General features: G+C 34.2%; 1 protein-coding gene across 1 annotated transcript; it reads left to right on the top strand.

Annotated features, from left to right (window-relative positions):
- Positions 1-1,029: 1,029 nt before the first annotated feature.
- On the top strand, positions 1,030-25,488 carry LOC125858348 (cytosolic sulfotransferase 5-like). The gene is made up of 2 exons (XM_049538106.1): positions 1,030-1,846; positions 25,313-25,488. Exons 1-2 carry the CDS (start codon positions 1,115-1,117, stop codon positions 25,385-25,387), a joined length of 807 nt encoding a protein of 268 aa, XP_049394063.1. The 5' UTR covers positions 1,030-1,114; the 3' UTR covers positions 25,388-25,488.
- The last annotated feature ends 1,496 nt before the right edge of the window (positions 25,489-26,984 follow it).

Here is a 26,984-nt window from a genome sequence, read left to right as displayed (position 1 = left end):
TATCTATATAATTTAAAGTGACGTAATTATGACTAAAAAAATCATTTATTCATTTTCCTTTTTGACTAATAGGCGACTTAAATGATTATGAAAGATTTATCTATATGATTCAAGGATGACTAGGAAATCATTTATTTTTAATTCCCATTTTGACTAGTAGAAGAATTAAATGATTATAGTAGTTAACTCAAGGTGACTATCACTTGGAAAGTTATTTATCCGTTTNCCTATGACTAGAAAAATCATTTATTTTTTCATATTTCACTAATAGGTGACTTCAATTATTATGATATTTAATTATATATATAATTCATTAATGACTAGGAACATAATCTATTTTTCCCTTTTTGGCTATTAGGCGACTTAAATGATTATGACTAGTTATTTATCTATATAATTCAAGGTGACATAGTACTGACTAGGAAAATCATTTATTTTGCCTTTTTTACTAAAAGGTAACTTAAATGATTATGACAAGTAATTTGTCGTCTATATACTTCGAGGATGACTAGGAAAATCATTTGTTCTTTTTTCTTTTTTCATTAATACGGACTTAAATGATTATGACAGGTAATTTATCTATATAATTTAAAGTGACGTAATTATGACTAAAAAAATCATTTATCCATTTTCCTTTTTAACTAATAGGCGACTTAAATGATTATGAAAGATTTATCTATATGATTCAAGGATGACTAGGAAATCATTTATTTTTAATTCCCATTTTGACTAATAGAAGAATTAAATGATTAAAGTAGTTAACTCAAGGTGACTATCACTTGGAAAGTTATTTATCCGTTTTCCTTTTAAAATTATGATTTAAGTGACTTAAATGATAATGACATTTAATTATCTCTATATGTATATAATTTTGGACATAAGAGTAAGAGAGGTGATGTGATAATTTTTATGACAAGGAAAGTTATTTAATTTTTTCTTTTTAAGTTATAATTTAAATTACTAACTTAAATGATACTATTTAAGTAACTAGAAGAAAGCACTCAATCCTCAAAACCATGATAACATCCCAAACATCTCCTCCCAAATATTTATAAGAGGATAGCCTAAGTCAAGAGTGTAAGAAATTGCTCTCTACCTTATCAAAAGAAAAGGGATGGATGATTGGATCATATATCTACGAATACCAAGAATTTTGGACATCACCAAGATTGATCCAAGGTGTTATTGCATGTCAACAACAATTTCAAGCTCCACTAATATCATTTTTGTTACAACTCCAAAATCAGGAACCACTTGGTTAAAATCACTTTTATTCACTCTAGTGAATCGAATGAAGCATTCTGTTTTTGAACAAAATCACCCTTTACTTGTCAAGAATCCTCATGTTCTTGTTCCATTCTTGGAACATACACTCTATGCTGATGGTCGGGTCCCTGATTTTCCATCTTTCACTTCACCTAGACTTTTGGCAACTCATGTGCCATTTGCTTCATTGCCAAAATCTGTTCAAAATTCAAAAACCAAACTTGTTTACTTGTGTAGGAATCCTAGGGACACTTTTATTTCTATGTGGCATTTTTCAAACAATTTAAGACTTGATCACAAAGATATCAATTCCATTGAAGAAATGCTTGATCTTTTTTGCAAGGGGGTGAACATTTATGGTCCATTTTGGGATCACATGTTGGATTATTGGAAACAAAGCATAGAAAATCCCAACAAAGTACTTTTCTTGATGTATGAAGAAATGAAAGAGAAGCCAAAAATTCAACTTAAACGATTGGCTGAATTCTTAGAATGTCAATTTTCTATAGAGGAAGAAAATTGTGGAGTTGTGGATGAAATATTAAAAATGTGCAGCTTTGAGAATTTAAGCAATTTGGAGGTGAATACAAATGAGAAGTTGTCCACTGGAGAGGGAAATAAAATATTCTTTCGTAAAGGAGAAATTGGAGATTGGAAGAATTTTTTACCATGAAAATGAGTGAGAAACTAAATCGTATCACAGAGCAAAAGTTTCATGGATCAGGATTAAAGTTTTTATATACTTGATTAGGCATTAATATGATATAATGCCAATCGAATGCAGTTATTTATTTTGAAATTCAATGTTGGAGTAGTTCATTATCTTATTAGGATTGGTAAGGTAAGGCTTAGCCCCCCTTGCTTGTACTTATCCCTATTTAGAATTTTTATTTTAATAAAAGACCGCTATACAATCTGTATAGTGGTACAAAATTTCAAAAAAAAGAAACGTTTGTGTTTGAGAATAATTCAAATTGTTGCAAATTATGTAGTAAATTCATACTTTTTTATTTTGTCACCGTCAAGTAATGTTTTTATGTACTACTATGTGTCAATGAGGTTGGAGGCGGTCAGTTTTCTATTCTATTTTAAGACTAGAAAAATTACTCGCGCTTTACATAATTATAGAATAAATCAAAATTTGACTAAATGAAAATGTTTTAGATTTTGATAAAACAAAACCAGGTAGTTGTTATATATTATGTTCCAATTTAAGCAATCTAATAATAAAAAAGCGAAAGTGAGCCAAATATATATTGTCTTGCTTACACATGTATACTATTTTTTTAAAAAAAGAGAACACTTTAGCAATAAATTCAAAATAATAATAATAATTATATTGCTAAAGTGTTCTCATTTTATTATTATTATTATCTCCATAATCATCTCGCCAAACCATTGACTATTATACCAATGAAAGCTTTGAGGAATCAAAGGGATCATATCATTATATTGATTTGTAAAAACGAGTAAAACAGAAATCCCTTTACGAGATATTATATTTTGTATGGACATATATATGGTTCCATTTGGAAAAAAAAAAAGAAAGATACAATATGGAAAATAAAGAAACGTAGGGCAATTCTCCCTTGGCAAGAAATAAATTATGCATAACTATAGCTTTCTTGTCAAAGGAGAATAACCTGCGATTCTTACACTCCAATTAATCTTCAATTCTTGAAATTTCCTTGAGATTTAAAAATTAAGTTTTTTTTTCTGGGACAAATTAATTTAAAAAATAGTATCACATAAGAATTAATTGAGATAGAGAGAGAGGGAATGAAATATTGATACGACTATCATCATTTGTAAAAGAACTTTTTATTGATATGTGGAAATGAAGAAAGGCAAGGCATTTATATATATAGTCACTTGATTGGCATAATTCATTTGGATATGCTGAAGAAAAGAAGGACATGTATTGTGGCTACTCTTTGTTAAATGGTCTTTACCTACTTATGAGAGGCAAAATGGTTTCAATATATCCCTTCACCAAAAAAGCGTATTGAATATGAAAATATCATATCATGTTAAAAGTATTTTTTGACTAATCATTAACTAAATGATTGGTATAATAGTCAATGGTTTGGCGAGATGATTATGGAGATAGCTCAGTGATGATGTTATGAGATTACACTTAGAGTTTTTGTCTATTTACGATTAGTTTACTACACCATAACCTATAGCTTTGAAACGTATAAAAAAAATCAAGCTTGATTCTTGATGTCTATAAATACTCGGATAATATAGATGAAACACAATTAATCTCCAGCTAAACTCAAGGTGATGTGTTATAGAAATTAGTTATTGATGGACGATGTCCACGTGGAGCTTGGTTCAAAGAGATAATCAAGTCATGAAAGTGAGGGAGTGTGTTGAAGACATAATTAACAAATATAATCGTCCATTATCAAAAATAAAATCACATACTTGACTCATAAAAATAAAATGAAGCTTATAAATGTAGTATACTGAAGACATAATTAACCAAATAATAGTATTTCTTTTGTTATAACATCCTATGTTTTTAAATAAGAAATAAATAAAAATGGTCTCACACTTTTAAATAACAAAAAGTGTAATATTCTATCTCAATTACTGAAATTTTCCACACTTTTTTTACTTTAAATCAAAGAGGCCAGGTTCAACTGGTGAAGTTGAGAATTAATCTCATGATAATTTTCATGTCAAAAGAATATTTTTGAATATATATAAAAATAGGAGATGCTATTATATGTTTTAGAATATGCCATAAAATTATCAGTATGTAGATTTCAGAATTTTACATAAACGTTTTGTAGGACGGAAATCATTTTTTATTACTAAGAAAATCATCTTAGAGATCTCACTCTTTCCCTTTTGTGATATTATGCTGCTATTTGTTGTTGCTTTCTCATATGTGTCACAATGGTTTTTTTTTTTTTTTGGTTAACAAGATACTTAATATTATATTAATATTCAGTCATACAAGGTAGTGGCATGATACTCATGCTATTACATAGTTGTGGGCAGTGGCGGAGTCAGGATTTTCGTGGAGGGGGTTTAACTTATAAGAAGTAAATAAGAAAATGGAGCAAAACGGATCGGGAAAGAAAAAAATTATCCTTAATCCATTAAATATAATTTGCCTTGTCATGCCGCATTTAGCGTTTCTTCCTACTTTTACTATGCTTCATTGATTCTTTTTTTTTAAAATGATTTTTTTCTTTGATTTTTTATTATTTTACTTTATTTTGAATTTTTAAAATAAATTAAATTAGTGTTCATTCAATCATATGTTACTTTAAAAATTGTTTAATACTCTTTAAAATGTGTGGGGATTGAGTTACTAATATTATAATGCATATTAAAAGGATAAATAAATGGCATCGCCAATTTTTTGTTCATTTATTCAATTTATAAGGTTTTTCATCAGTAAAAAAAAATGAATAAAGCATATCAATGTAGTTTATATCTCTCTAGAATAGAACTGAAAAAATGAGAAAGAAATATGATGAATAATCATGTCTTTCAAATTTATTCATTCGATTAAGTTTAACTTATCTTTAAAGTTTTTTTTCTCTATCTCAATTTCAAGTTTAAGAATAATTGACAGTTTTTAAAAAAGTTCCTTTGAATTAGTATATAAAAAGAGAGTTACGTAAAAATAAATGAGCAATGGAGACAAAAATAATAAAATACAAATGAAAATAATGTTCCTTAGAAATTCGAAAAAATGAATATTGAAAAGGAGAAATAACATTAAAAAATGAAAAAAAAAAAAAAACAATAAAGCTCCAGCCCAAAAATGTTGAGCCCATCTCAGCCTTGCTATTTGATTTTCCAAATGAAGAAAACAAGAAATATTTCAGGAAAGTGTTGTTGCGCAGAATCGAACCCATGACGTCCAAGCGAATTCTTGAACCCCCTTTACCACTGAGCTAGCTTCTTTACATGTGTTTAGGGGGTTCATTTTAATATATACACACATAAAATAAAATTTGACCTTATATATACCGTGTAATTTTTCGACGAGGGGGTTGGGTGACCCCCCCTAACCTCCATGTAGATCCGCCCCTGGTTGTGGGGCGTGCGGGTGATAACCCAGTGGTGATGTCAGGGGGGCGGCAGCTAGTACTATTGCATACATTTACATTTACAGAGGCCATGGACTGCCTATCAAAATCCCCATCTACGCTTATAGGGGCTTTAGTCAACCTAACAAAACGAGTTCCTGCTATGTGTGCTTGCAGCATGTCCAAAACAAACATCGGTGGAACTTCCTAGCTCAAAAAGGAATTTGGTTGAGCTAAATTCGCCCCCGCCTTAGCTAGTGCATCCGCCACTTGGTTTGTTTATCTAAAGTGGTGCTGGATTTGGGGGTTCCCCAGCTTGCTTCTCCAATAGCCCCCTTGCATTAATATTCAGAAAGCAAGTTTGAGTAAGTAGGGTGATCCTGCATAAGCATGGTAATGATATCCTTACAATCATCTGCAATGTGGAGTCCTTGCAGTAGAGATGTTAGTTCTGCTTTGATCGGATTTGTTCTATAAATATTACTCATGTAGCCAATTATCCATTTTCCTTGCTTACACCTAAAGACTCCCCTTGTTCCCCCTTTGCCAGTATTTCCCAATGACGAACCATCAATGTTTAGTTTGAAGCCTCTATCAGGTGGTTGCCATTTTATGTGTGTACTAGTTTGGACATTTTCTTTTTTTTGGGAGCCCTGTTAAGGAAAGGTATTCTCTGGCGTGTGTTATGGTAATTTTCTTCCTTGTGTTGTTGTGGTGGTTCTTGAAAGACTTTCTCATTATATTATACTGTAAATACACGTTATATTTATACATATAGATCAGGTAAGAGTCCTAGTCTAAGTCATGTAATGAGAATAACAATCCTATGCAAACTAAGCCACAAGTAAATAAATCAATCCAATTCATATTAGACAAGTAAGTTATCCTTCGTCATTCCCTCTCAAGTTGAGCAGGGGTCTGGACCACCATCAACTTGGATTTCAACTCAAGAAACCGTGACTTGGACAATGGCTTCGTTAATAAATCTGCAACTTGATCATGAGAACTGACATACCGCACCGAAAGAGTCTTAGCACGAACCTTCTCTCGAACAAAATGAAAATCAATCTCCATATGCTTCGTACGAGAATGGAAAATGGGATTGGCTGTTAAGTATGTAGCACTCAAATTGTCACATCATAGAATAAGAGTAGAAGACGTAAAACAGCCAATTTCCCGAAGCAAAAACTCCACCCATGTGATTTCTGAAGTTGCGGCAGCTAGTGCTCTCTACTCTGCCTCAGTGCTTGATCGAGATACCGCCTTTTGCTTCCGTGATGACCATGATATCAAATGGTTACCCAAGTATATAGCAAAACCAGTGGTGGACTTCCTGTNCCCCCCCCCCCCCCCCCCCCCCCCCCCCAATCAGAATCCGTATAGCCATGAAGTAATGTAGTAGATCGTCGTGAAAAGAACAACCCATGAGCTAATGAACCTTTGATATATCTCAATATACGTTTCACTGCCACCCAATGAATATCCATAGGACAATGCATGAATTGAGAAACCTTATTCACTGCATACGCCAAATCCGGACGCGTGAAAGTTAAGTACTGCAGCCCACCAACTATGCTACGATACAATGTCGGATCATTGAATGGAACACCACTAGATGATGAAAGTTTAGAAGATGGGCAAATGAGAGTGTTAACAGAGCTGCAAGACTCCATCTGGACACGTCGAAGGAGCTCCTCAACATATTTCCTTTGAGATAAAAATAAACTTTTATTGGTCCTAGATACTGCAATACCCAAAAAATAAGAAACAGTCCCCAAATCACGTACTGCGAATTGGGATTGGAGCTGCATAATCAAAGACTTAATATGAGCAGTGTTATTACCAAGTACCAAAATATCATCCCCATATATTAGACAAAAAAATTTGTCAGTTGGAGTAGACATATAGAACAAAGAACTATCTGTCTTAGAACCCGATAATCCTAGTGAAGTGAGAGCATTAGTGAGTCGCTTGTTCCACATACGAGGAGCCTGTTTAAGACCATACAAGGATCGTTTAAGAAGACACACATGATCTGCACGAGAGGAACCTACGAAACCAGGAGGTTGCGACATGTAAACAACTTCATTAAAGTTACCATGAAGAAAAGCATTGGAGATGTCTAACTCTGTGATATGCCAATCATTAGTCACAGCCAAGGACAGTAACAACCGAATTGTGGATGGCTTAACTACAGGACTGAAAGTATCCACAAAATCAATCCCAGGTCGTTGGTGATACCCTTTGGCGACAAGTCGTGCCTTGTAACGATCTAGAGAACCATCGGCCTTCAATTTTGTCTTAAACACCCATCGACAACCAATGATATTTTGAGTTGGGGAGGAAGGAACAAGCTGCCAGGTTCCATTGCGTATTAACGCATTGTATTCTTCATCCATAGCACGACGCCAGTGCTCATGCTTAACAGCTTGAGAATAGCAAGAAGGTTCCTCAAAGGTCGAAGTAATAGCAGACATGGAGAATGGCTGCTTAGGCTTCAGTGAACCAGTTTGAGCCCGAGTGACCATACGCCGAGCAGGTGGTGAATTTGGCAACTCAGGTTGTGGTGACATAGGTGTTACTATCGAACTTGGAGGTTGAACAACTACATCTGGTAGCTGTGAGGGCTGGAATACAGGAAACTCAGTTATTGGTAAGGTGAGGGACTAATCTGGTCGAGATTTATTTGGTAAAGTAGTCTGGGAAGGGTTAGAAGGAAAATTACTTGGAGATGGAGGTATTGTTGGAGAAAGAGGAATTTGTAGCGTGAGAGGATCTGTTGGAGGATTGGTTGATTTCATGTGCACCAACGCATCCTGCGAAAAAAATGGAAACACAGATTCATCAAAAACTACATGACGCGAGACGAAAAATTTTGAGGAAAGAGGATCAAAGCATTTATATCCTTTATGAATTTTACTATATCCCAAGAACACACACGATTTGGATCGAGGTGATAATTTGTCCTTGGGTAGGGACGAAGCCAAGGGAAACACATACAACCAAAAACATGCAACAGAGAATAGTCTGGATCCTTTTGAAAAAGTGCATGAAATGGTGATCGATTTTTCAACCGTGGTGTGGGTAATCTATTAATAGTATATACAACCGTTTCAAAAGCATTTGTCCAAAATTGGGAAGGAACATTGGCATGGTGTAATAATGCTCTACCAGTTTCGACAATATGCCTATGTTTACGTTCTGCGCAACCATTTTGTTCAGGAGTGTAAGGATAAGAAACTCGTTGTGTAATACCATTATCACGTAAATAGTTGGTTAAGGCTTGAAACTCCCCTCCCCAGTCCGCTTGAAAACATTTAATTGGGCGACCAAAAAATTTTTCAACAAGAGTAGGCGAAACTGAATAAAAACAGAAATAACTTCAGATTTAAAGCGAAGAAAATAGATCCAAGTGTATTTACTAAAATAATCAAAAAAGATCACATAATAGCGATAACCATCATTAGAAACAACCGGGGCAGGTCCCCAAACATCTGAACAAATTAAATCAAGTGGTCCAGAAGCCTGAAAACTAGATTCACAAAAAGAAATCTTATGACTTTTGCTAACAACACAAGTAGTGCATAAACTAGGTGATTTACTAGACTGAAAAACAGTAGATGGTAATGATTGACGAATGGTAGGATAAGATGCATGAGCCAGAGGAGCATGCCAAACACCAAGAGAAGCTGCAAAGGAAGCTGGAGAGGATAGTTTTGTCACAGGAAGCGAGTATAGTCCTCTATTAGTCCATCCTTTGTGAAGTGGTACCCTCGTTGCCAAATCCTTAATCAAAAAATGGTCAGGAAAGAATTCAATAGACACATTGTTAGATTTAGTAAAGGAACTAATGGAAACTAAATTTTGAGTAGCAGTAGGAACATGAAGAATATCGTCAAGTTTGAAGTTTTTGTCGAAAGCAACAATAGAACCTGCACCTATATGAGATATTGGTAATTTAGAGTCATTACCTAGAGTTACTTCCTCAGGACCTTGATATTCCGAGTGAATGCCAAGGTTATCCAGATCAGATGTCAGATGATGCGTGGTGCCACTATCCATCAACCAACTTTGGGTAGGTGAATGTTGGGTATTTGCTAGGTTGGAGACAGGTCGTCCAGAAACCCGAGTGCCATTAGATGTCTTGGGTGATGGGCAAACTCATGCGATATGGCCTTTACCTTCACAATTATGACAAATAATTGTTGACATATCGAAGGTTGGAGATGGGATGTTAGAGGATTGAGTGGTATTCTAGAAATCACGTTGTTGGGGCATCTGAGAAAAACCATGATTTTGGAAACGTACACGACCCCTGTTACCTCTACCTCTACCACGACCACGACCAGGAGGATAGGAACTCTGAGTATAGAGTGTCGTCGGCGCTATGACATTAAGAGTCTCATCTCTCTTTAATTGTCGTTCTTCATTCAACAATAGTCCATATAAAACATCAAATGAGATATCCTCTTGACGCGATTCAAGTGATCTTGTAAATGGTCGATAGGCTGGTCCCAGTCCAGCAAGAACAAATTCGACCAAATCATCATTAGTAACTGGATGCTGCAATGCAGCCAACTTGTCCGCAATTCCTTTTGCCCTTTGCACATAAGACTCAATACTAGTATTGTCTCGCTGCAACGTGTGTAGTTGTATTTTCAGCTCACGAATTTGAGGCTTCGAACCTGAAGCATAAGCAGCAACTAGTTTGTTCCAAGCTGTTTGGGCTGTCTCAGCACCAACTAGTTGAGGTAATATTCCTTCAGATACGGAAGCAACGATCCAACTTAACACAAGTTGATCTGCTCTTACCCAAACATGGTAGTTTGGGTTAGGTTGATCATCAGACAGAAACTGCCCTGGAATTACCTGACTACCATCAATATGATGACCAAGTCCATAACCGCGAACCATCCGAAGGAATAGTGTCTTCCACAACAAAAAATTTGATGATGTAAGTTTAAGCGGTAACTGATGAGCAAGGCTAGGAGATGGTAGAGTGGTGACCGTGGAGGTCTGTGTTCTCACGGTTGTTCCCTGCAAAGAGGAACTTGATGAAATGTTGTCGTCCACCATTGAAGCTGCTACAAAGCTTCTGTTTCTATGACGAGGGTTTAAATTTGGGCTGTTGTAACCTCTTAGGACCCTGATACCATGAAAGACTTTCTCATTATATTATATTGTAAATACACGTTATATTTATACATATAGATCAGGTAAGAGTCCTAGTCTAAGTCATGTAATGAGAATAACAATCCTATGCAAACTAAGCCACAAGTAAATAAATCAATCCAATTCATATTAGACAAGTAAGTTATCCTTCGTCAGTTCTCATTACGTGTTCACCATATGCTCCAGATAAAGAAGGAGTATGCCTCATTCTATTTTAAGGATGATTTATTAAGTGACACCTCTATACTTCTGAGTCTAAACTGCCAGTCACACCATTTATGGTAAATGATTTGTGTTCTATGTCGTTAATGGCTCCAAGTTCGTACCACATTTTCCTGACATTTTTGCACTCGATGAATATGTGGAAGTTTGTTTCGGGGGAGTTACAAATTGGGCAAGATTTGTCAATATCTATTCCTAGGGTATTTAAGTAACTGCTTGTGGGGATCCTATTATGTTGGTTTAACCAGGCCAGATGAAATATTTTATCTTATTTAGTGCCCGTATCCAGGAGAATTCGTTATGTGATATTTACCTCTTGATAAGAATCGATAGACAGAGCTTGTTGTGAGAACACCTTTGGAGCTAGGTCCCCATACAGCTTTGTCCTTGACATTCTTATTGGAGTAAGTACAGCCCAGGAGGTGTATGATTTCGTCTGTTAATTCGAAAGTTATGTCCCATTCCCCCTTTTCTTTGTATTGAGGCATAACGATCCCCACAGTGAGATCTTCTTCCTTATTTTAGAGTGTCCCCTGTATTAATTGTCTCATGGTCTTGTTGTTTGGCAACCACCTATCATACCAGAAGGAGGTTGAGAGTCCATCCCCAAGTACCCATTCCATGCCTTCTTACATATTTCCCAACATTATACTTTTCCAAAGCTTACTACTGTTTTTTCTTATAGTTGTGTTGTTGTTATCTAGGGTCCCCTTCTTTGTATATTTATTTAGGATAGTTGAAGCCCATAGGGTATGTGGTTGTTTGAATGCTCTCCATTCTAGTTTTGCTAGGAGCGCCAGATTCTTGGTCTCGGAGCATTGTGCTCCTAAACCTCCTTCCCTCTTCTTTCTTGTGACAACCTTCCATTTTATCATATGGAGTGTTCGATGATCGCTTGTGGAACCTTTGGATTTGGTAAATTTTGTTAGAGATATGTTTTGGTAGTTTGGTAAAATGCATGGTATAGGTAGGGAGGTTGTTAAGGCATGCTTTAGCTAGGGTGGATCAACCTGGATGTTTAAGAATCGTGTTTTCCACCCCACAAGCTTGGCTTGCATGTTGTCTAAGATATATTGGAAGTCTTTATTAGAAAGTTTTGAGTGCGCTATTGGTAGGCCTAAATACTTTCCAGTTCTTATTCCTGTTATAATGGCGATAACTTTCTTGGACAATTTCTTGACAGAATAACTTTAGATTTGTTAGTATTTATGACTTGTCCTGAAGCATCGCAGAAGGTCTTTATTATTTTCATAATATTTTCACATTTTTCTTGCGTAGCCTGGCTCATCAGTACCAGATCATCCGCGAAGAAGAGGTGCGAGATAGAAGGCCCGGCCTTTCTTTGATATTTTGATAGGTTGTGTTACATAGAATTATGGGCCTAAATTCCCTTAGTTTATTAGCATTTTTTGTTTTTGGAATGAGGCATATGTGAGTCTTATTTATTTCGACTGGAATTTTACTGTTTTCGAAAGATTCTAAACAGAGTTTATTTATTGATTCCCCTACTATTTCCCATTACTTTTGGTAGAATAGAGGGTGAAGACCATCCGGTCCTGGGGCTTTGAGGGACTGGAAGCTAAAGACTATGCGCTTAATCTCCTCCAGCGATGGGGTATCTCCTACGTGTGAGAGGTTTGGTCCATTTGAGGAACACCCCTCAAATAGAAATCCCTTTATGAAATTATGGAAAATAAAGAAACGTAGGGCAATTCTCCCTTGGCAAGAAATAATTTATGCATAACCAAGGCTTTCTTGCCAGAGGAGAATAACCTGCGATTCTTGCTCTCCAATGTAAAGATATGGCACTTGGGCCTAACTCAACCCCAAAAGATAGCTTATGAGGGGAGGATTGCCCAAGTTCATATAAGGAGACCACCAGTCCATTTCCCAACCGGTGTGGGACTTTTTACCCACTCTAACATCCAATTAATCTTCAATTCTTGAAATTTTGTTAAGATTTAGAAATAAGACATTTTTTTCTGAACGAACTAATAAAAAATTGGGATCACATGAGAATTAATTGAGATAGAGAGTATTAAATATTGATACACTATCATCATTTATAAAAGAACTTTTTATTGATATGTGGAAACGAAGAAAGGCAAGGGATTTATATATATAGTCACTTGATTGGCATAATTCATTTGGATATGCTGAAAAAGGACATGTATTGTGGCTACTCTTTGTTAAAGGGTCTTTACCTACTTATGAGAGGCCAAATGGCTTCAATTTACCCCTTCACCAAAAATATTGAGTATGCAAATATCATATCATCTTAAAAGTATTTTTTAACTGATCATTAACTAAACGATTGGTATAATAGTCAATGGTTTGGCGAGATGATTATGGAGATAGCTCAGTGAGACAGTGACGACGTTAATTATGAGATTAGACTTAAGAATTTTTGCCTATTTACGGTTTATTTAATACACCATTACCTATAGCTTTGAAACGCATATAAAAAAAGAAAGATCAATTTAATGGACTTTGGTGTCTATAAATACTCGGATAATATATGTGAAACACAGTAAATTCAAGGTGATGTGTTATAGAAATTAGTTATTGATGGACGTCCACGTGGAGCTTGGTTTAAAGAGATAATCAAGTCATGAAAGTGAGGAGTGTGTTAAAGATATAATTAACAAAATAATCGTCCATTATCAAAAATAAGATCACATGTTGACTCAAAAATAAGATCACATATTTGACTCAAAAATAAAATCGAGCTTATAAAGGAAGGAGTGTATTCAAGACACAATTAACCAAATAATAGTATTTCTTTTGTTATAAAATCTTAAGTTTTTAAATAAGAAATAAATAAAAATGGTCTCACAATTTTAAATAACAAAGAAAGTGTAATATTCTATCTCAGTTACTGAAATTGACCACTCTTTTCTTACTTTAAATCAGAGAGGCAAGGTTCAACCGGTGAAGTTGAAAATTAATCTCATGATAATTTTCATATCAAAAGAATATTTTTGAATATATCTAAGAATGGGAGATGCTATTATATGTTTTAGAATATGCCATAAAATTTTCAGTTTCTAGATTTCATAATTTTACATAATTACGACGGAAGTCATTTTTTATTATTAAGAAAATCATCTTGATCATTATTCTTATTTTGAAAAAAAAATATTTTTCAACAACAAAATATTTTCCAATACTTTTAATCAAACTAATTTGAGAAAATAGGAAAACATTTTACTCATACCAAACACAGCCTTAACCTTATAATTACTCTTTTCGTCTAAGTCTATAGATTTTACTTTTTAGGCGATTTAATTTTAGATTTCTCATTGTACATATGCCAAACAAATGCCATTAAGACTATCCAACAACAAGAGATTCCACTACATAATTTATTTTTTCATGGAATCATGGTCAAAAACTTTAGAGATCTCACTCTTTTTCCCTTTTGTGATATTATGCTGCTATTTGTTGTTGCTTTCTCACAAGTGTCACAATGATTTGTTAATGTTGACATATACTCTAATCAAATAGTACTCCTAAATTCACTTGTACTACTAATTAGAAGGTCAAGGAATAACTTTGTAACACCCAAGAAAACTTTTGAACTAAGACTCAAACCCTTATTTGTTGTGAGTGAGATTTTTGCAAGGAATTTAAAATTTCTTGAGTGTTAAGGTCACTAGACGTAACACCTTAAGTTCCAAAAAGAATTGAATTGGAAATAGCAAAATCTGAAATTTTGCAAGTTAAGCTAAGTATGAGTTTTGGGTCAACTTCAAACGACCATAACTCCTAGATTAGGATGATTTAGGTGTGCTACCAGATACATTAGGAAAGGTCATCGAATTATATTTCCAACGCCACCGAGTTTGCTCAATTCCGAGCTCTGAGTTAAAAGTTATGAAGGATTTACTAACGTCACACAAACCTGGCAGCAGCTCCGCGATAGCTCTGCAACGCGGAGCCAACACGGACCTCACTGCCTGGTGAAAGATCTTTCCGACTCCCAGCTCATTTTAGTTATTTCTTTAGGGGTATTTTAGTCCTAAAAACCCTTAGGAGGTCATCTAAATTGCCCTAAACGTGTAGAAAATCAGTTTTCTTAAATCTAAACCCTCTCATTCACTCGAAAGATTCTACGCGCAAGAAATTCAAGAAAAAGCTAAGGCTAGGGTTCTTCTTTAAAGGTTTTCCTTCAAGTCTTTCAAGAAGATGGTTCTTTCAGGTATGTAAGCTTCCATAGTGTTGGGTTTGTTCACCCACACCCCAATCATGTTAATTTCAGCTTTAAATTCGTTCTAAAAATTGAAGCTTTGATGTTCTTATTATGTATTCATGAATTTGCTTTCGTTCTTGAATTGGGCTGAGATTGAGGAGTTCTCGAGGTTAATGTGCCGATTTATAGAAGGGTTAGAATTAGATTCTAGTGTACATGTACTGGGTATCTAAATCTAAAGAGAGATTGAGAAAAAGAATCGAATTTAGGCGAATTGGGGTTAGAAAACAAAAAAGGTGGTCGCGCGTCACGCGCCTAGTGCCCAGATTCAAAATTTCAGCTTCGCGTCGCCGAGCTGACACGAGATGTTCTGCCTCAAAAGACGTTTTCGAAACCAAGATTTAAAAGTCTCTTCGTGTCGTAGACCCACTCTCAAATATTGGTTTTCAGTCTTTTCTCATGTTTAGCTATCTAAAATCATGTCTAAACATTATGAGACCTTTCCTATCACAAATCACAACCTTGAATTCATAAATCACATTCAAGGTAGAGTTGAGAGTCAAGTCTTAAGAGTTCTTTCGAACATTTTTTCAGAAGATCCCTTTTTGTCTTTTTGAGGAGTCTTCTACAAATTCTAAGAACTTGTTTTAAGACTCGAGCAAGTGAGTATAAGAGTGAGAATAATGTATTCATGAGTCTACCTTGTCATCATGAGATCTTTCTTATCATGAACTATAACAGTTGAATTCAAAATTCACATTCAAGAGAGAGTTAAGAGTAGAGTTCAAGTAAGTCTTTGAGTTCAATTGTGAATCCTTTGAGATCAACCATCGATTTGAGTTAAGTTTTAAGGGAGTAAGTCAGAGAATGAGAAGAGTCGTATACATGAGTTCCATATTGTTTTGTAAGATCATCGAGTCGAGTTGTTTCATGCCCATAACTCTGCATAAACGTCGTAAGTTGAGTATCCTTCAGAGAAGTGGTATCTTCAAGTTCTAAACCTTTAAGTGTTGAGTTCCTAATCTCTTTTGAGAAGTATCTTTGAGTCCTTGAGTTGAATATTTCATGCTCATAATTCCGCATGAACATTATAAGTCGAACAGTCTTGAGATGAGAAGTATCTTTGAGTCATTGAGTTGAGTAGTTCATGCTCATAATTCCGCTTGAACTCTGAGTTGAGCATTCTTGAAATGAGTAGTGTTAGTGAAGTTATTGAGTTCCAAGTATTGAGATCTATCTATGGTTATTGAAAACCTTACATCGAGTCGTTCACGTCCATAATTCGGCATGAACCATATTTTAAGAAGTCTTTTACAAATGTTTTAATTTTGTTTTAAGACTTAAGTTTTGAGTTCAGCAAAGAATAAAGTTGAAGTTCATTTCTTCAAAAGTATATGGGGACTATGTATTCCCAAAAGAGTTTAAAATGTTTTCATATTTAAATAAGAACAGAAAACTAAGATTTTCAAAAAAGCCTTTGAGCTAGTGGTTCAATAAAGAGCCTTTGGGATAGTTTTCAGTTAAAGAGTAAATGCTTTCACAATAAAGCAAGAGAGGAAACCTTGATTTCCAAGATAGCCTTTAAGCTATGTTTTTGAGCAATTATCTCAAATCACAAAAAGAGTTTTATTTTTACAAACATATGAGCTAAGTATATTTTGGGAGTAGTATTGAGCACCGATATGGGGGGCGAGTTTGAGTTCAGATAACTCACATCTCTACAAACCATCTAGCCATCATGAGTAGTAAAGGATCATACTTTTTAGATGACTCCTTAAGATGCTTTTAGCATAGACTAGTGGATCCACTTAGTAGTTCAGGTTTTATACCAATGGCAAGGTATATGGCGATCCTTGGCAACGTGAGGTAAAACGTTGTACTGTCACTTAGGCTCATAGTGATGGCTGTCGGTTAGAGAAACTCCCACAGAAACTATATTACTTTATTATATAAGTAAAGTTGAGTTTGTTATTGCATTTTCTTTAACGAACTTAGTTGTTTTACTGTTTTATAAAGCTTTCCATATATTGCATGTGTATTGTTGCTTTATATTGAATTGAGTATCCAGAGTTGAATACCCAGAGTCGAATATCATATCTTTGAGTTGAGTATCTAATCTCTGAGTTGAGTATCTTATCCTTGAATACTTCTGAGTTGAGTAAGATGAGTAGTTTTGAGCATCCTTGAGTATTCCTTGAGTTGAGTAAGTTTGAGAAGAGGTAAGTATGTTTCCTTTTTATCAAGTTTCAAGTTTATGTTTATGTTTTAAAATTCCCCTTACATGCTTGTTCATTCCACGTATTGAGCCATTTGGCGTGCATCTTCTCATGATGCAGACACGGGTATTCAAGATCATCAACACGAGCTTCGTTGATGCATCCGAAAGTTCGAGTTAGCTATGGTGAGCCTTCTTATATCCGAAGGATTTCATTTACTTTCAGTTTAGTTAAGATGTCGTGGGTCTTGTCCCAACTTCCATCTTTATCAGTTAGAGGCTTCATAGATAGTCAGTATAGTTGAGAAGTTTGTATTATTCATTTATTTTATTAAATGTTTTAAAGACATAAGTGCCCATTTTATGGCGAGTTGAATATATTATTTTTATTCTAAGTTGTTCATTTGAGTTAAGGTTTTGAAAAGTTGAGTTTATTGAATTTTATTCAGTTTCAAGCTTTTCCATGTTTACGTTAGTCTTCCGCTTGTAGTCAGCCAGGATGAGGATTCGCTTGGGGATCAACAATGGTTCTTGAGTGCCGGCCACGTCCAGGGTGTAGACTCGGGTCGTGACAAACTTGGTATTAGAGCACAGAGTTCAAGTGTCCTAGGGTGTCTATGAAGCCGTGTCAAATAGGATCTTGTTTATGGTTGTGAGGGCCCCACTTCTATAAATGAGGAACTCCAGACATTTAAGAAAAGTTTCCTTCTTTCATACTCTTAATCGTGCAATAGAGCTATGTTATAGAGACTTATTCTAACTCGTGCGTTTATCAGAATCATTCGACTACCCATCATACTAAAGGTGGTTGAAAAGCAGAGTCAATTCTTTGTTGATGAGTTGTTCTTAGCAAGAGTTTTGAGGAAGTCATTAGACTCCAGAGCGGCTTAATAGAAGTCCAAGAGTAAGTTAAGTGTTCAGTTTCAGAGGAATGCACTCATAATCATATGAATCGTGTATTTGAGCTTGAAACGAGTTGTACTCTTTTCCTTAAGCCTTGTTTCAGCTGAGATCTTTATAAGGAAGTATGTTTAGAGCTTGGGTTGTATTTTCACCCTGAAAGGTAGCATAAGCTATAAGATCATGAGCAGTAGTAGTGAATGAGCCCAGAGTTAGAGGAAAGTATGTAGAGGTTTAGTTATCTAAGTAAGGGAGATGGTGTTTTGGAAAACTATGTTGGTATAGTCATGCACCTAGTAAGTTTATTGATGAGGAGTTTTTCCTTATGAGTAGACTAAGAAGTGATGAGTTGTGAAGAGATCAGGATAGGAGGTAGAGTAAGAGTTGTAAGTCAAGATGAGTTTGAGTATACCTTAACTAGAAAAGGGTTATGATGATGTGTCACTGTGTTAGTAATGACCAAGTGTAAATGGTGAATAGAAGAGCAAGAGTATTCATGAGGTGATAGATCTAAACTAGGCTTATGATTTTGAGGGAGAACCCATAATATTCAAAGTGTTATAGAACTAATTAGGCATTGATATGTAGTGAATGAGTGAATCCCAAGTTGTGATTAGAAATGTGATAGTAAATTGTAAGTATGAATACTAAGAGGTGGGGATTGACTATTTGTCATAAGGTAATAGTGGATGAGTGTTTCTGAATTTGTATATAGTAGTTGTAAATTAGTATAGTAAGCGAGCAATCATATTAATACTCGGGTTTAGTCATAAACATTAAGCGTGAATTTGAGATGAGTTTCATGATAAAAGGAATGGCAACATGAGGGTGATGATGTTAGTCTTAAGATTTGATCTAGAAGACTTGAAGAAATTGAGGTGATTAGCTGCAATAGATATGAGTGGTACAAGTGAGAGACCCTAACGTTTAGATAAGGGTTGTGAAGTGTGGCTAAGTCACAAGAGTAACACGAGCATTAAGAGGTATGCCGAGATGGTATGTTACCAGATGAGGTTCCAATTAAGTTTTGATTTTCCATATGTGCCTAGATAGCATAATTGAGTTGTTAATGTGGAATAGGTCCATAGATTTCAAGTGTTAGCTTTAGACCTAAGGGGGAGATGATAAGAGGAGAAATCAAGTCAAGTGTTGATAATTTCTTAAGGAGCTGGTTAGTAGGAGTCCATGGAGTTGTTAGAGTACTAAGATTGAATGTGGTGGTAAAGAGTAATAGTTTGAGATGAGATTCCCTATAGAGAAGTATAGAATCCGAACTTAAGGATTTGGGTTAAGCTTGAATATAGTAAGAGCAAACCATTAGACTCAGACCTTAGTAAGAGTAACCCATTCCATACCCAGTCCAGCCGTCATTCGAGGACGAATGATCCCAAGGGGGAGATATTGTAACACCCCGGAAAATTTTTGAACTAAGACTCGAACCCTTATTTGTAGTAAGTGAGATTTTTGCAAGGAATTTAAAATTTCTTGAGTGTTAAGATCACTAGATGTAGCACCTTGAGTTCAAAAATGAATCGAATTGGAAATAGCAAAATCTGAAATTTTGCAAGTTAAGCAAAGTATGAGTTTTGGGTCGACTTCAAATGACCATAACTCCTAGATCATTATGATTTAGGTGTACTACCAGATACTTTAGGAAAGTTCTTCGAATTATCTTTCCAACGCCACCGATTTTGCTCAATTCTGAGCTCTGAGTAAAAAGTTATGACGGATTTACTAACATCACACAAACCTGGCAGCAGCTCCGCGACGCGGAGCTAACACGGACCTCACTGCCAAGTGAAAGATCTTTCCGACTCCCAGTTCGTTTTAATTTTTTCTTTAGGGGTATTTTAGTCCTAAAAACCCTTAGGAGGTCATCTAAATTGCCCTAAACGTGCAGAAAATCGGTTTTCTTAAATCTAAACCCTCTCATTCATTCCAAAGATTCTACGCTCAAGAAATTCAAGAAAAAGCTAAGGCTAGGGTTCTTCTTCAAAGGTTTTCCTTCAAGTCTTTCAAGAAGATGGTTCTTTCAGGTATGTAAGCTTCCATAGTGTTGGGTTTGTTTACCCACACACCAATCACGTTAATTTCAGCTTTAAATTCGTTCTAAAAGTTGAAGCTTTGATGTTCTTGTTATGTATTCATGAATTTGCTTTCGTTCTTGAATTGGGCTGAGATTGAGGAGTTCTTGAGGTTAATGTGTCGATTTATAGAGGGGTTAGAGTTAGATTCTAGTGTACATGTGCTGGGTATCTATATCTAAAGAAAGATTGAGAAAAAGAATCAAATTTAGGCGAATTGGGGTTAGAAAACGAAGAAGAAATATCGTTTGTGGTCGCGCGTCGCACGCCTAGTGCCCAGATTCGAAATTTCAGATTCGCGTCGCGGAGCTGACACGAGGTGTTCTGCCTCAAAAGAAGTTTTCGAAACCAAATTTTAAAAGCCTCTACGCGTCGCGGACCCACTCTCAAATATTGGTTTTCAGTCTTTTCTCATGTTTAGCTATCTAAAATCATTCCTAAACATCATGAGACCCTTCCTATCACTAATCACAACCTTGAATTCATAAATCACATTCAAGGTAGAGTTAAGAGTCAAGTCTTGAGTGTTCTTTCGAACATTTTTTCAAAAAATCCCTTTTTGTCTTTATGAGGAGTCTTCTACAAATTCTAAGAACTTGTTTCAAGACTCGAGCAAGTGAGTATGAGAGTGGGAATAATGTATTCATGAGTCTACCTTGTAATCATGAGATCTTTCTTATCATAAACTATAACTCTTGAATTCATAATTCACATTCAAGAGAGAGTTAAGAGTAGAGTTCAAGTAAGTCTTTGAGTTCAATTGTAAATCCTTTGAGATCAACCATCGATTTGAGTTAAGTTTTGAAGGAGTAAGTCGGAGAATGAGAAGAGTCGTATATATGAGTTCCATATTATTTTGTAAGATCATCGAGTCGAGTTGTTTCATGCCCATAACTCTACATGAACGTCGTAAGTTGAGTATCCTTCATAAAAGTGGTATCTTCAAGTTCTAAGCCTTTAAGTGTTGAGTACCTAATCTCTTTTTAGAAGTATATTTGAGTCCTTGAGTTGAATATTTCATGCTCATAATTTCGCATGAACATTATAAGTCGAACAGTCTTGAGATGAGAAATACTTTGAGTCATTGAGTTGAAGTTCTTGAGTTCCAAGTATTGAGATCTATCTATGGTTATTGAAAACCTTGCATCGAGTTGTTCACGTCCATAATTCGGCATGAACCATATTTTAAGAAGTCTTTTACAAATGTTTTAATTTTGATTTAAAACTTAAGTTTTGAGTTCAGTAAAGAGTAAAGTTGAAGTTCATTTCTTCAAAAGTATATGGGGACTATGTATTCCCAAAAGAGTTTAAAATATTTTCACATTTAAATAAGAACGAAAAACTGAGATTTTCAAAAGAGCCTCTGAGCTAGTGTTTCAGTAAAGAGCCTTTGTGCTAGTTTTTCAGTTAAGAGCCTTTGGGCTAGTTTTCAGTTAAAGAGTAAATGCTTTCACAATAAAGCAAGAGAGGAAACCTTGATTTCCAAGATAGCCTTTGAGTTATGTTTTTGAGCAATTATCTCAAATCACAGAAAGAGTTTTGTTTTTACAAACATATGAGCTAAGTATATTTTGGGAGTCGTATTGAGCACCGACATGGGGGTGAGTTTGAGTTCAGATAACTCACGTCTCCATAAACCATGTAGCCATCATGGGTAGTAAATGATCATACTTTTTAGATGACTCCTTAAGATGCTTTTAGCATAGACTAGTGGATCCACTTAGTAGTTCAGGTTCTATACCGATTGCAAGGTATATGACGGTCCTTGGCAACGTGAGGTAAAACGTTGTACCATCACTTAGGCTCATAGTGATGGTTGTCGGTTAGATTAACTCCCACAGAAACTATATTACTTTATTATATAAGTAAAGTTGAGTTTGCTATTACATTTTCTTTAACGGACTAAGTTATTTTACTGTTTTATAAAGCTTTCCATATATTGCATGTGTATTGTTGCTTTATATTAAGTTGAGTATCCAGAGTTGAGTACCCAGAGTTGAATATCATATCTTTGAGTTGAGTATCTAATCTCTGAGTTGAGTATCTTATCCTTGAATACTTCTGACTTGAGTAAGTTGAGTAGTTTTGAGTATCCTTGAGTATTCCTTGAGTTGAGTAAGTTTGAGAAGAGGTAAGTATGTTTCCTTTTTATCAAGTTTCAAGCTTATGTTTATGTTTTAGAATTCCCCTTACATGCTCGTACATTCCACGTACTAAGCCATTTGGCCTGCATCTTCTCATAATGCAGACACAAGTATTTAGGATCATCAACAGGAGTTTCATTGATACATCTAGAAGTTTGAGTTAGCTATGGTGAGCCTCCTTATTTCCGGAGGATTTCATTTACTTTCAGTTTAGTCAGGATGTCGTGGGTCTTGTCCCGACTTCCATCTTTATTAGTTAGAGGCTTCATAGATAGTCAGTATAGTTGAGAAGTTTGTATTATTCATTTATTTTATTAAATATTTTAAAGACATAAGTGCCTATTTTATGGCGAGTTGAATATATTATTTTTATTCTAGGTTGTTCATTTGAGTTAAAGTTTTGAAAAGTTGAGTTTATTGAATTTTATTCAGTTTTAAGTTTTTGCATGCTTAAGTTAGCTTCCGCTTGTAGTCAGCCAGGATGAGGATTCGCTTGGGGACCAGCAATGGTTCTTGAGTGCCGGCCACCTCCAGGGTGTAGACTCGGGTCGGACAAACTTATATGGTAACTAGCTAAGGACGGATTCAAGATTGAACCTTTTTTTCCCTAAAGTTGTAATACGGACAAGAAATGGAACGACTCTATTCAATTAATGATTAAGCCAAAAATATAAAAGAAAATTCTGGAGCACAAAACATTCCACGTTTAGCAGGACTCAGAAAAGGGCCAAATCCAAAGAAATGATTTATTTTTTTTGTGAAATTTGTAGTCTGAAACATGTCATAGCATTTGTGTCACTATACTTTTGAAAATTGTGGCCTTAACTTGCAGAACATTTATATGGTTATCAAACTTCTCATTAAGGATAAAAAGATAAGTGCTTGGTTAATTATTTTCAAATTTATAGGCATATCATTCATTATTGGAATAGACTAAAAAAAAAATCTATATCACATAAACTGAACGTGGACAAGGTATATAAATAGATTTTGCAACATTATTCCAATTTCTTTACAAAGAGCATATGCAATTATGCATTGAAATATACTCCAATAAAAGAATACTTACTTTTTCCTCTTTGCTATAAAAGAGTTTCATATAGTATTAAAAATACACAACATCAAATCAATTGGTCAAGTGAGACTTCAATCTGTGTGGATGCATTACTGGGTTAATCCTCTTTGGCAAATAGTCACATTTCACTATTATTTGGTCATTTATTGCCAAAGAAGATTTGCCCCGTGAATCACTCATACAATACTACTAATAACAACCACTTCAAAGTTTGCAACAAAGGTAAAAGAAAACTTTTGTTTAATTTTCTCGAAGTACGCTATTATATGCCATTAAACACGTGCATATCAACATAGATTGAAGGGTGGTCAGTTGAATATCCTTCGTCAAAATTACATTTCAAATACTCGATGAAATTTGTAACATAGGACTTATGAAGCTTTCGATAACAAAAAATAACAACAACCTTTCGTGTTCGAGCTCTAATTAGCTCTTCTCCTTCCTCTGAAACCATTGCTTCTCTTAATGACATTGCTATTTAAATGATTATGACTAGTTATTTATCTATATAATTTAAGGTGACGTAGTACTGACTAAGAAAATCATTTATTTTTGCCTTTTTTTACTAATAGGTAACTTAAATAATTATGACAAGTAATTTGTCTATATACTTTGAGGATGACTAGGAAAATTATTTGTTCTTTTTTCTTTGCCACTAATACGTGAGTTAAATGATTATGACAGGTAATTTATCTTTATAATTTAAAGTGACATAGTTATGACTAGGAAAATCATTTATCCATTTTCCTTTTTGACTAATAGGTGACTTAAATGATTATGAAAGATTTATCTATATGATTCGAGGATGACTAGGAAATCATTTATTTTAATTTCCCATTTTGACTAATAGAAGAATTAAATGATTATAGTAGATAATTCCAGGTGACTATCACTTGGAAAGTTATTTATCCGTTTTCCTTTTAAAATTATGATTTAAGTGACTTAAATGATAATGACATTTAATTATCTCTATATGTATATAATTTTGGACATAAGAGTAAGAGGATAATCTTTATGACTAGGAAAGTTAGTTATGTTTTTCTTTTTAATTAAGTTATAATTTAAATTACTGACTTAAATGATAATGACAAATAATCTACCTACTTTGATATCTATATAAGTATAACTAGAAGAAAACACTCAATCCTCAAAATCATGACAACATCCCAAACTTCTCCTCCCAAATATTTACAAGAGGATAGCCTAAGTGAAGAGTGTAAGAAATTACTTTCTACCCTACCAAAAAAAAAAGGGATGGATTGGATCATATATCTACAAATACCAAGGATTTTGGGCATCACCAAGATTGATCCAAGGTGTTATTGCATGTCAACAACAATTTCAAGCTCAAGACACTGATATCATTCTTGTTACAATTCCAAAATTAGGAACCGCTTGGTTAAAATCACTTTTATTCACTCTAGTGAATCGAATGAAGCATTCTGTTTTTGAACAAAATCACCCTTTACTTGTTAAGAATCCTCATGTTCTTGTTCCATTCTTGGAACAGACACTCTATGTTGATGGTCGAGTCCCTGATTTTTCATCTTTCACTTCACCTAGACTTTTGTCAACACATGTGCCATTTGCTTCATTGTCAAAATCTGTTCAAACTTCAGAAACCAAACTTGTTTACCTGTGTAGGAATCCTAGGGACGCTTTTATTTCAATGTGGCATTTTTCAAACAATTTAAGACTTGATCACAAAGATATCAATTCCATTGAAAAAATGTCTGATCTTTTTTGCAAGGGGGTGAGCATTTACGATCCATTTTGGGATCACGTGTTGGATTATTGGAAACAAAGCATAGAAAATCCCAACAAACTACTTTTCTTGTTGTATGAAGAAATGAGAGAGAAGCCAAAGATTCAACTTAAACGATTGACTGAATTCTTAGAATGCCAATTTTCTATAGAGGAAGAAAATTGTGGAGTTGTGAATGTAATATTAAAAATGTGCAGCTTTGAGAATTTAAGCAATTTGGAGGTGAATACAAATGAGAAGTTGTCAACTGGAGAGGGAAATAAAATGTTCTTTCGTAAAGGAGAAATTGGAGATTGAAAGAATTATTTTACCGTGGAGATGAGTGAGAAACTCAATCGTATCACGGAGCAAAAGTTTCATGGATCTGGATTAAAATTTTTATATACTTGATTAGGCATTAATATGATATAATGTCAATCGAATGCAATTATTTATTTTGAAATTCAATGTTGGAGTAGTTCATTATCTTATTAGGATTGGTAAGGTAAGGCTTAGCCTCTCNTTTTTATCTATAAATAAAATAAAATTATATATATAATATTTACAAAATTTTACAAGCCCAAATTTAAAATAAAATATATAAACATTGAAAACTATAAACTAACTAAAAATATATTAACAAAGTAGATTATAAATAATTTTTTTTATCTATAAATAAAATAAAATTATATATATAATATTTACAAAATTTTACATGCCCAAATTTGAAATAAAATATATAAACATTAAAATCTATAAACTAACTAAAAATTTATTAACAAAGTAGATTATAAATAATAGGATAGCTTTTTGAAATTTTGGGAAGTGTAAAAGCTACTTTTTAGAAAGTTGAAAAAATGGGGCCCGGCGCGTGTTGAACAAAGTTTTCAACCTATTTGGTTTATATTTCCACGTAAGCCGAAAGTGGTAAAAAATTAATTAAAAAATAAGTTCGGGGGGGTAATGGGACCTTAGTAAAGGTTAGGTGTGTCTCTGGGATTTCGGGTATAGGCTGGGGGTACTTATGCATTTTCCCTAAAAAATAAGATCACATGCTTGACTCAAAAATAAGATCACATACTTGACTCAAAAATAAAATCAAGCTTATAAAGGAAGGAGTATACTCAAGACATAATTAACCAAATAATAGTATTTCTTTTGTTATAAAATCTTAATTTTTTAAATAAGAAATAAATAAAAATGGTCTCACAATTTTAAATAACAAAAAAAGTGTAATATTCTATCTCAATTACTGAAATTGACCACTCTTTTCTTACTTTAAATCAGAGAAGCAAGGTTCAACCAGTGAAGTTGAGAATTAATCTCATGATAATTTTCATGTCAAAAGAATATTTTTGAATATATCTAAGAATGGGAGATGCTATTATATGTTTTAGAATATGCCATAAAATTTTCAGTTTCTAGATTTCATAATTTTACATAATTACGACGGAAGTCATTTTTTTATTATTAAGAAAATCATCTTGATCATTATTCTTATTTTGAAAAAAAATTATTTTTCAAAAAGAAAATATTTTTCAAAACTTTTAATCAAACGAATTTGAGAAAATAGGAAAACATTTTACTCATACCAAACACACCCTTAACCTTATAATTACTCTTTTCGTCTAAGTCTATATATTTTATTTTTTAGGCGATTTAATTTTTTATTTAAAAATAATTTAATTTTAGATTTCTCATTTTACATATGCCAAACAAATGCCATTAAGACTATCCAACAACAAGAGATTCCACTACATAATTTATTTTTTCATGGAATCATGGTCAAAAACTTTAGAGATCTCAGTCTTTTTCCCTTTTGTGATATTATGCTGCTATTTGTTGTTGCTTTCTCATAAGTGTCACAATGATTTGTTAATGTTGACATAAAGTCTCATCAAATAGTACTCCTAAA

Source organism: Solanum stenotomum, chromosome 3 (genome assembly GCF_019186545.1).
Source record: "Solanum stenotomum isolate F172 chromosome 3, ASM1918654v1, whole genome shotgun sequence".
Taxonomy (NCBI): Eukaryota; Viridiplantae; Streptophyta; class Magnoliopsida; order Solanales; family Solanaceae; genus Solanum; species Solanum stenotomum.
This window is presented reverse-complemented; position numbering and strand designations above follow the sequence as displayed.

Bases quoted from the DNA above. Each gene is read 5' to 3' on its own strand.
- LOC125858348 (XM_049538106.1), top strand. From the start codon at position 1,115: ATGGATGATTGGATCATATATCTACGAATACCAAGAATTTTGGACATC. The intron at 1,847-25,312 runs GTGAATACAAAT...AGCAATTTGGAG, and splicing joins AGAATTTAAGCAATTTGGAG to GTGAATACAAATGAGAAGTT.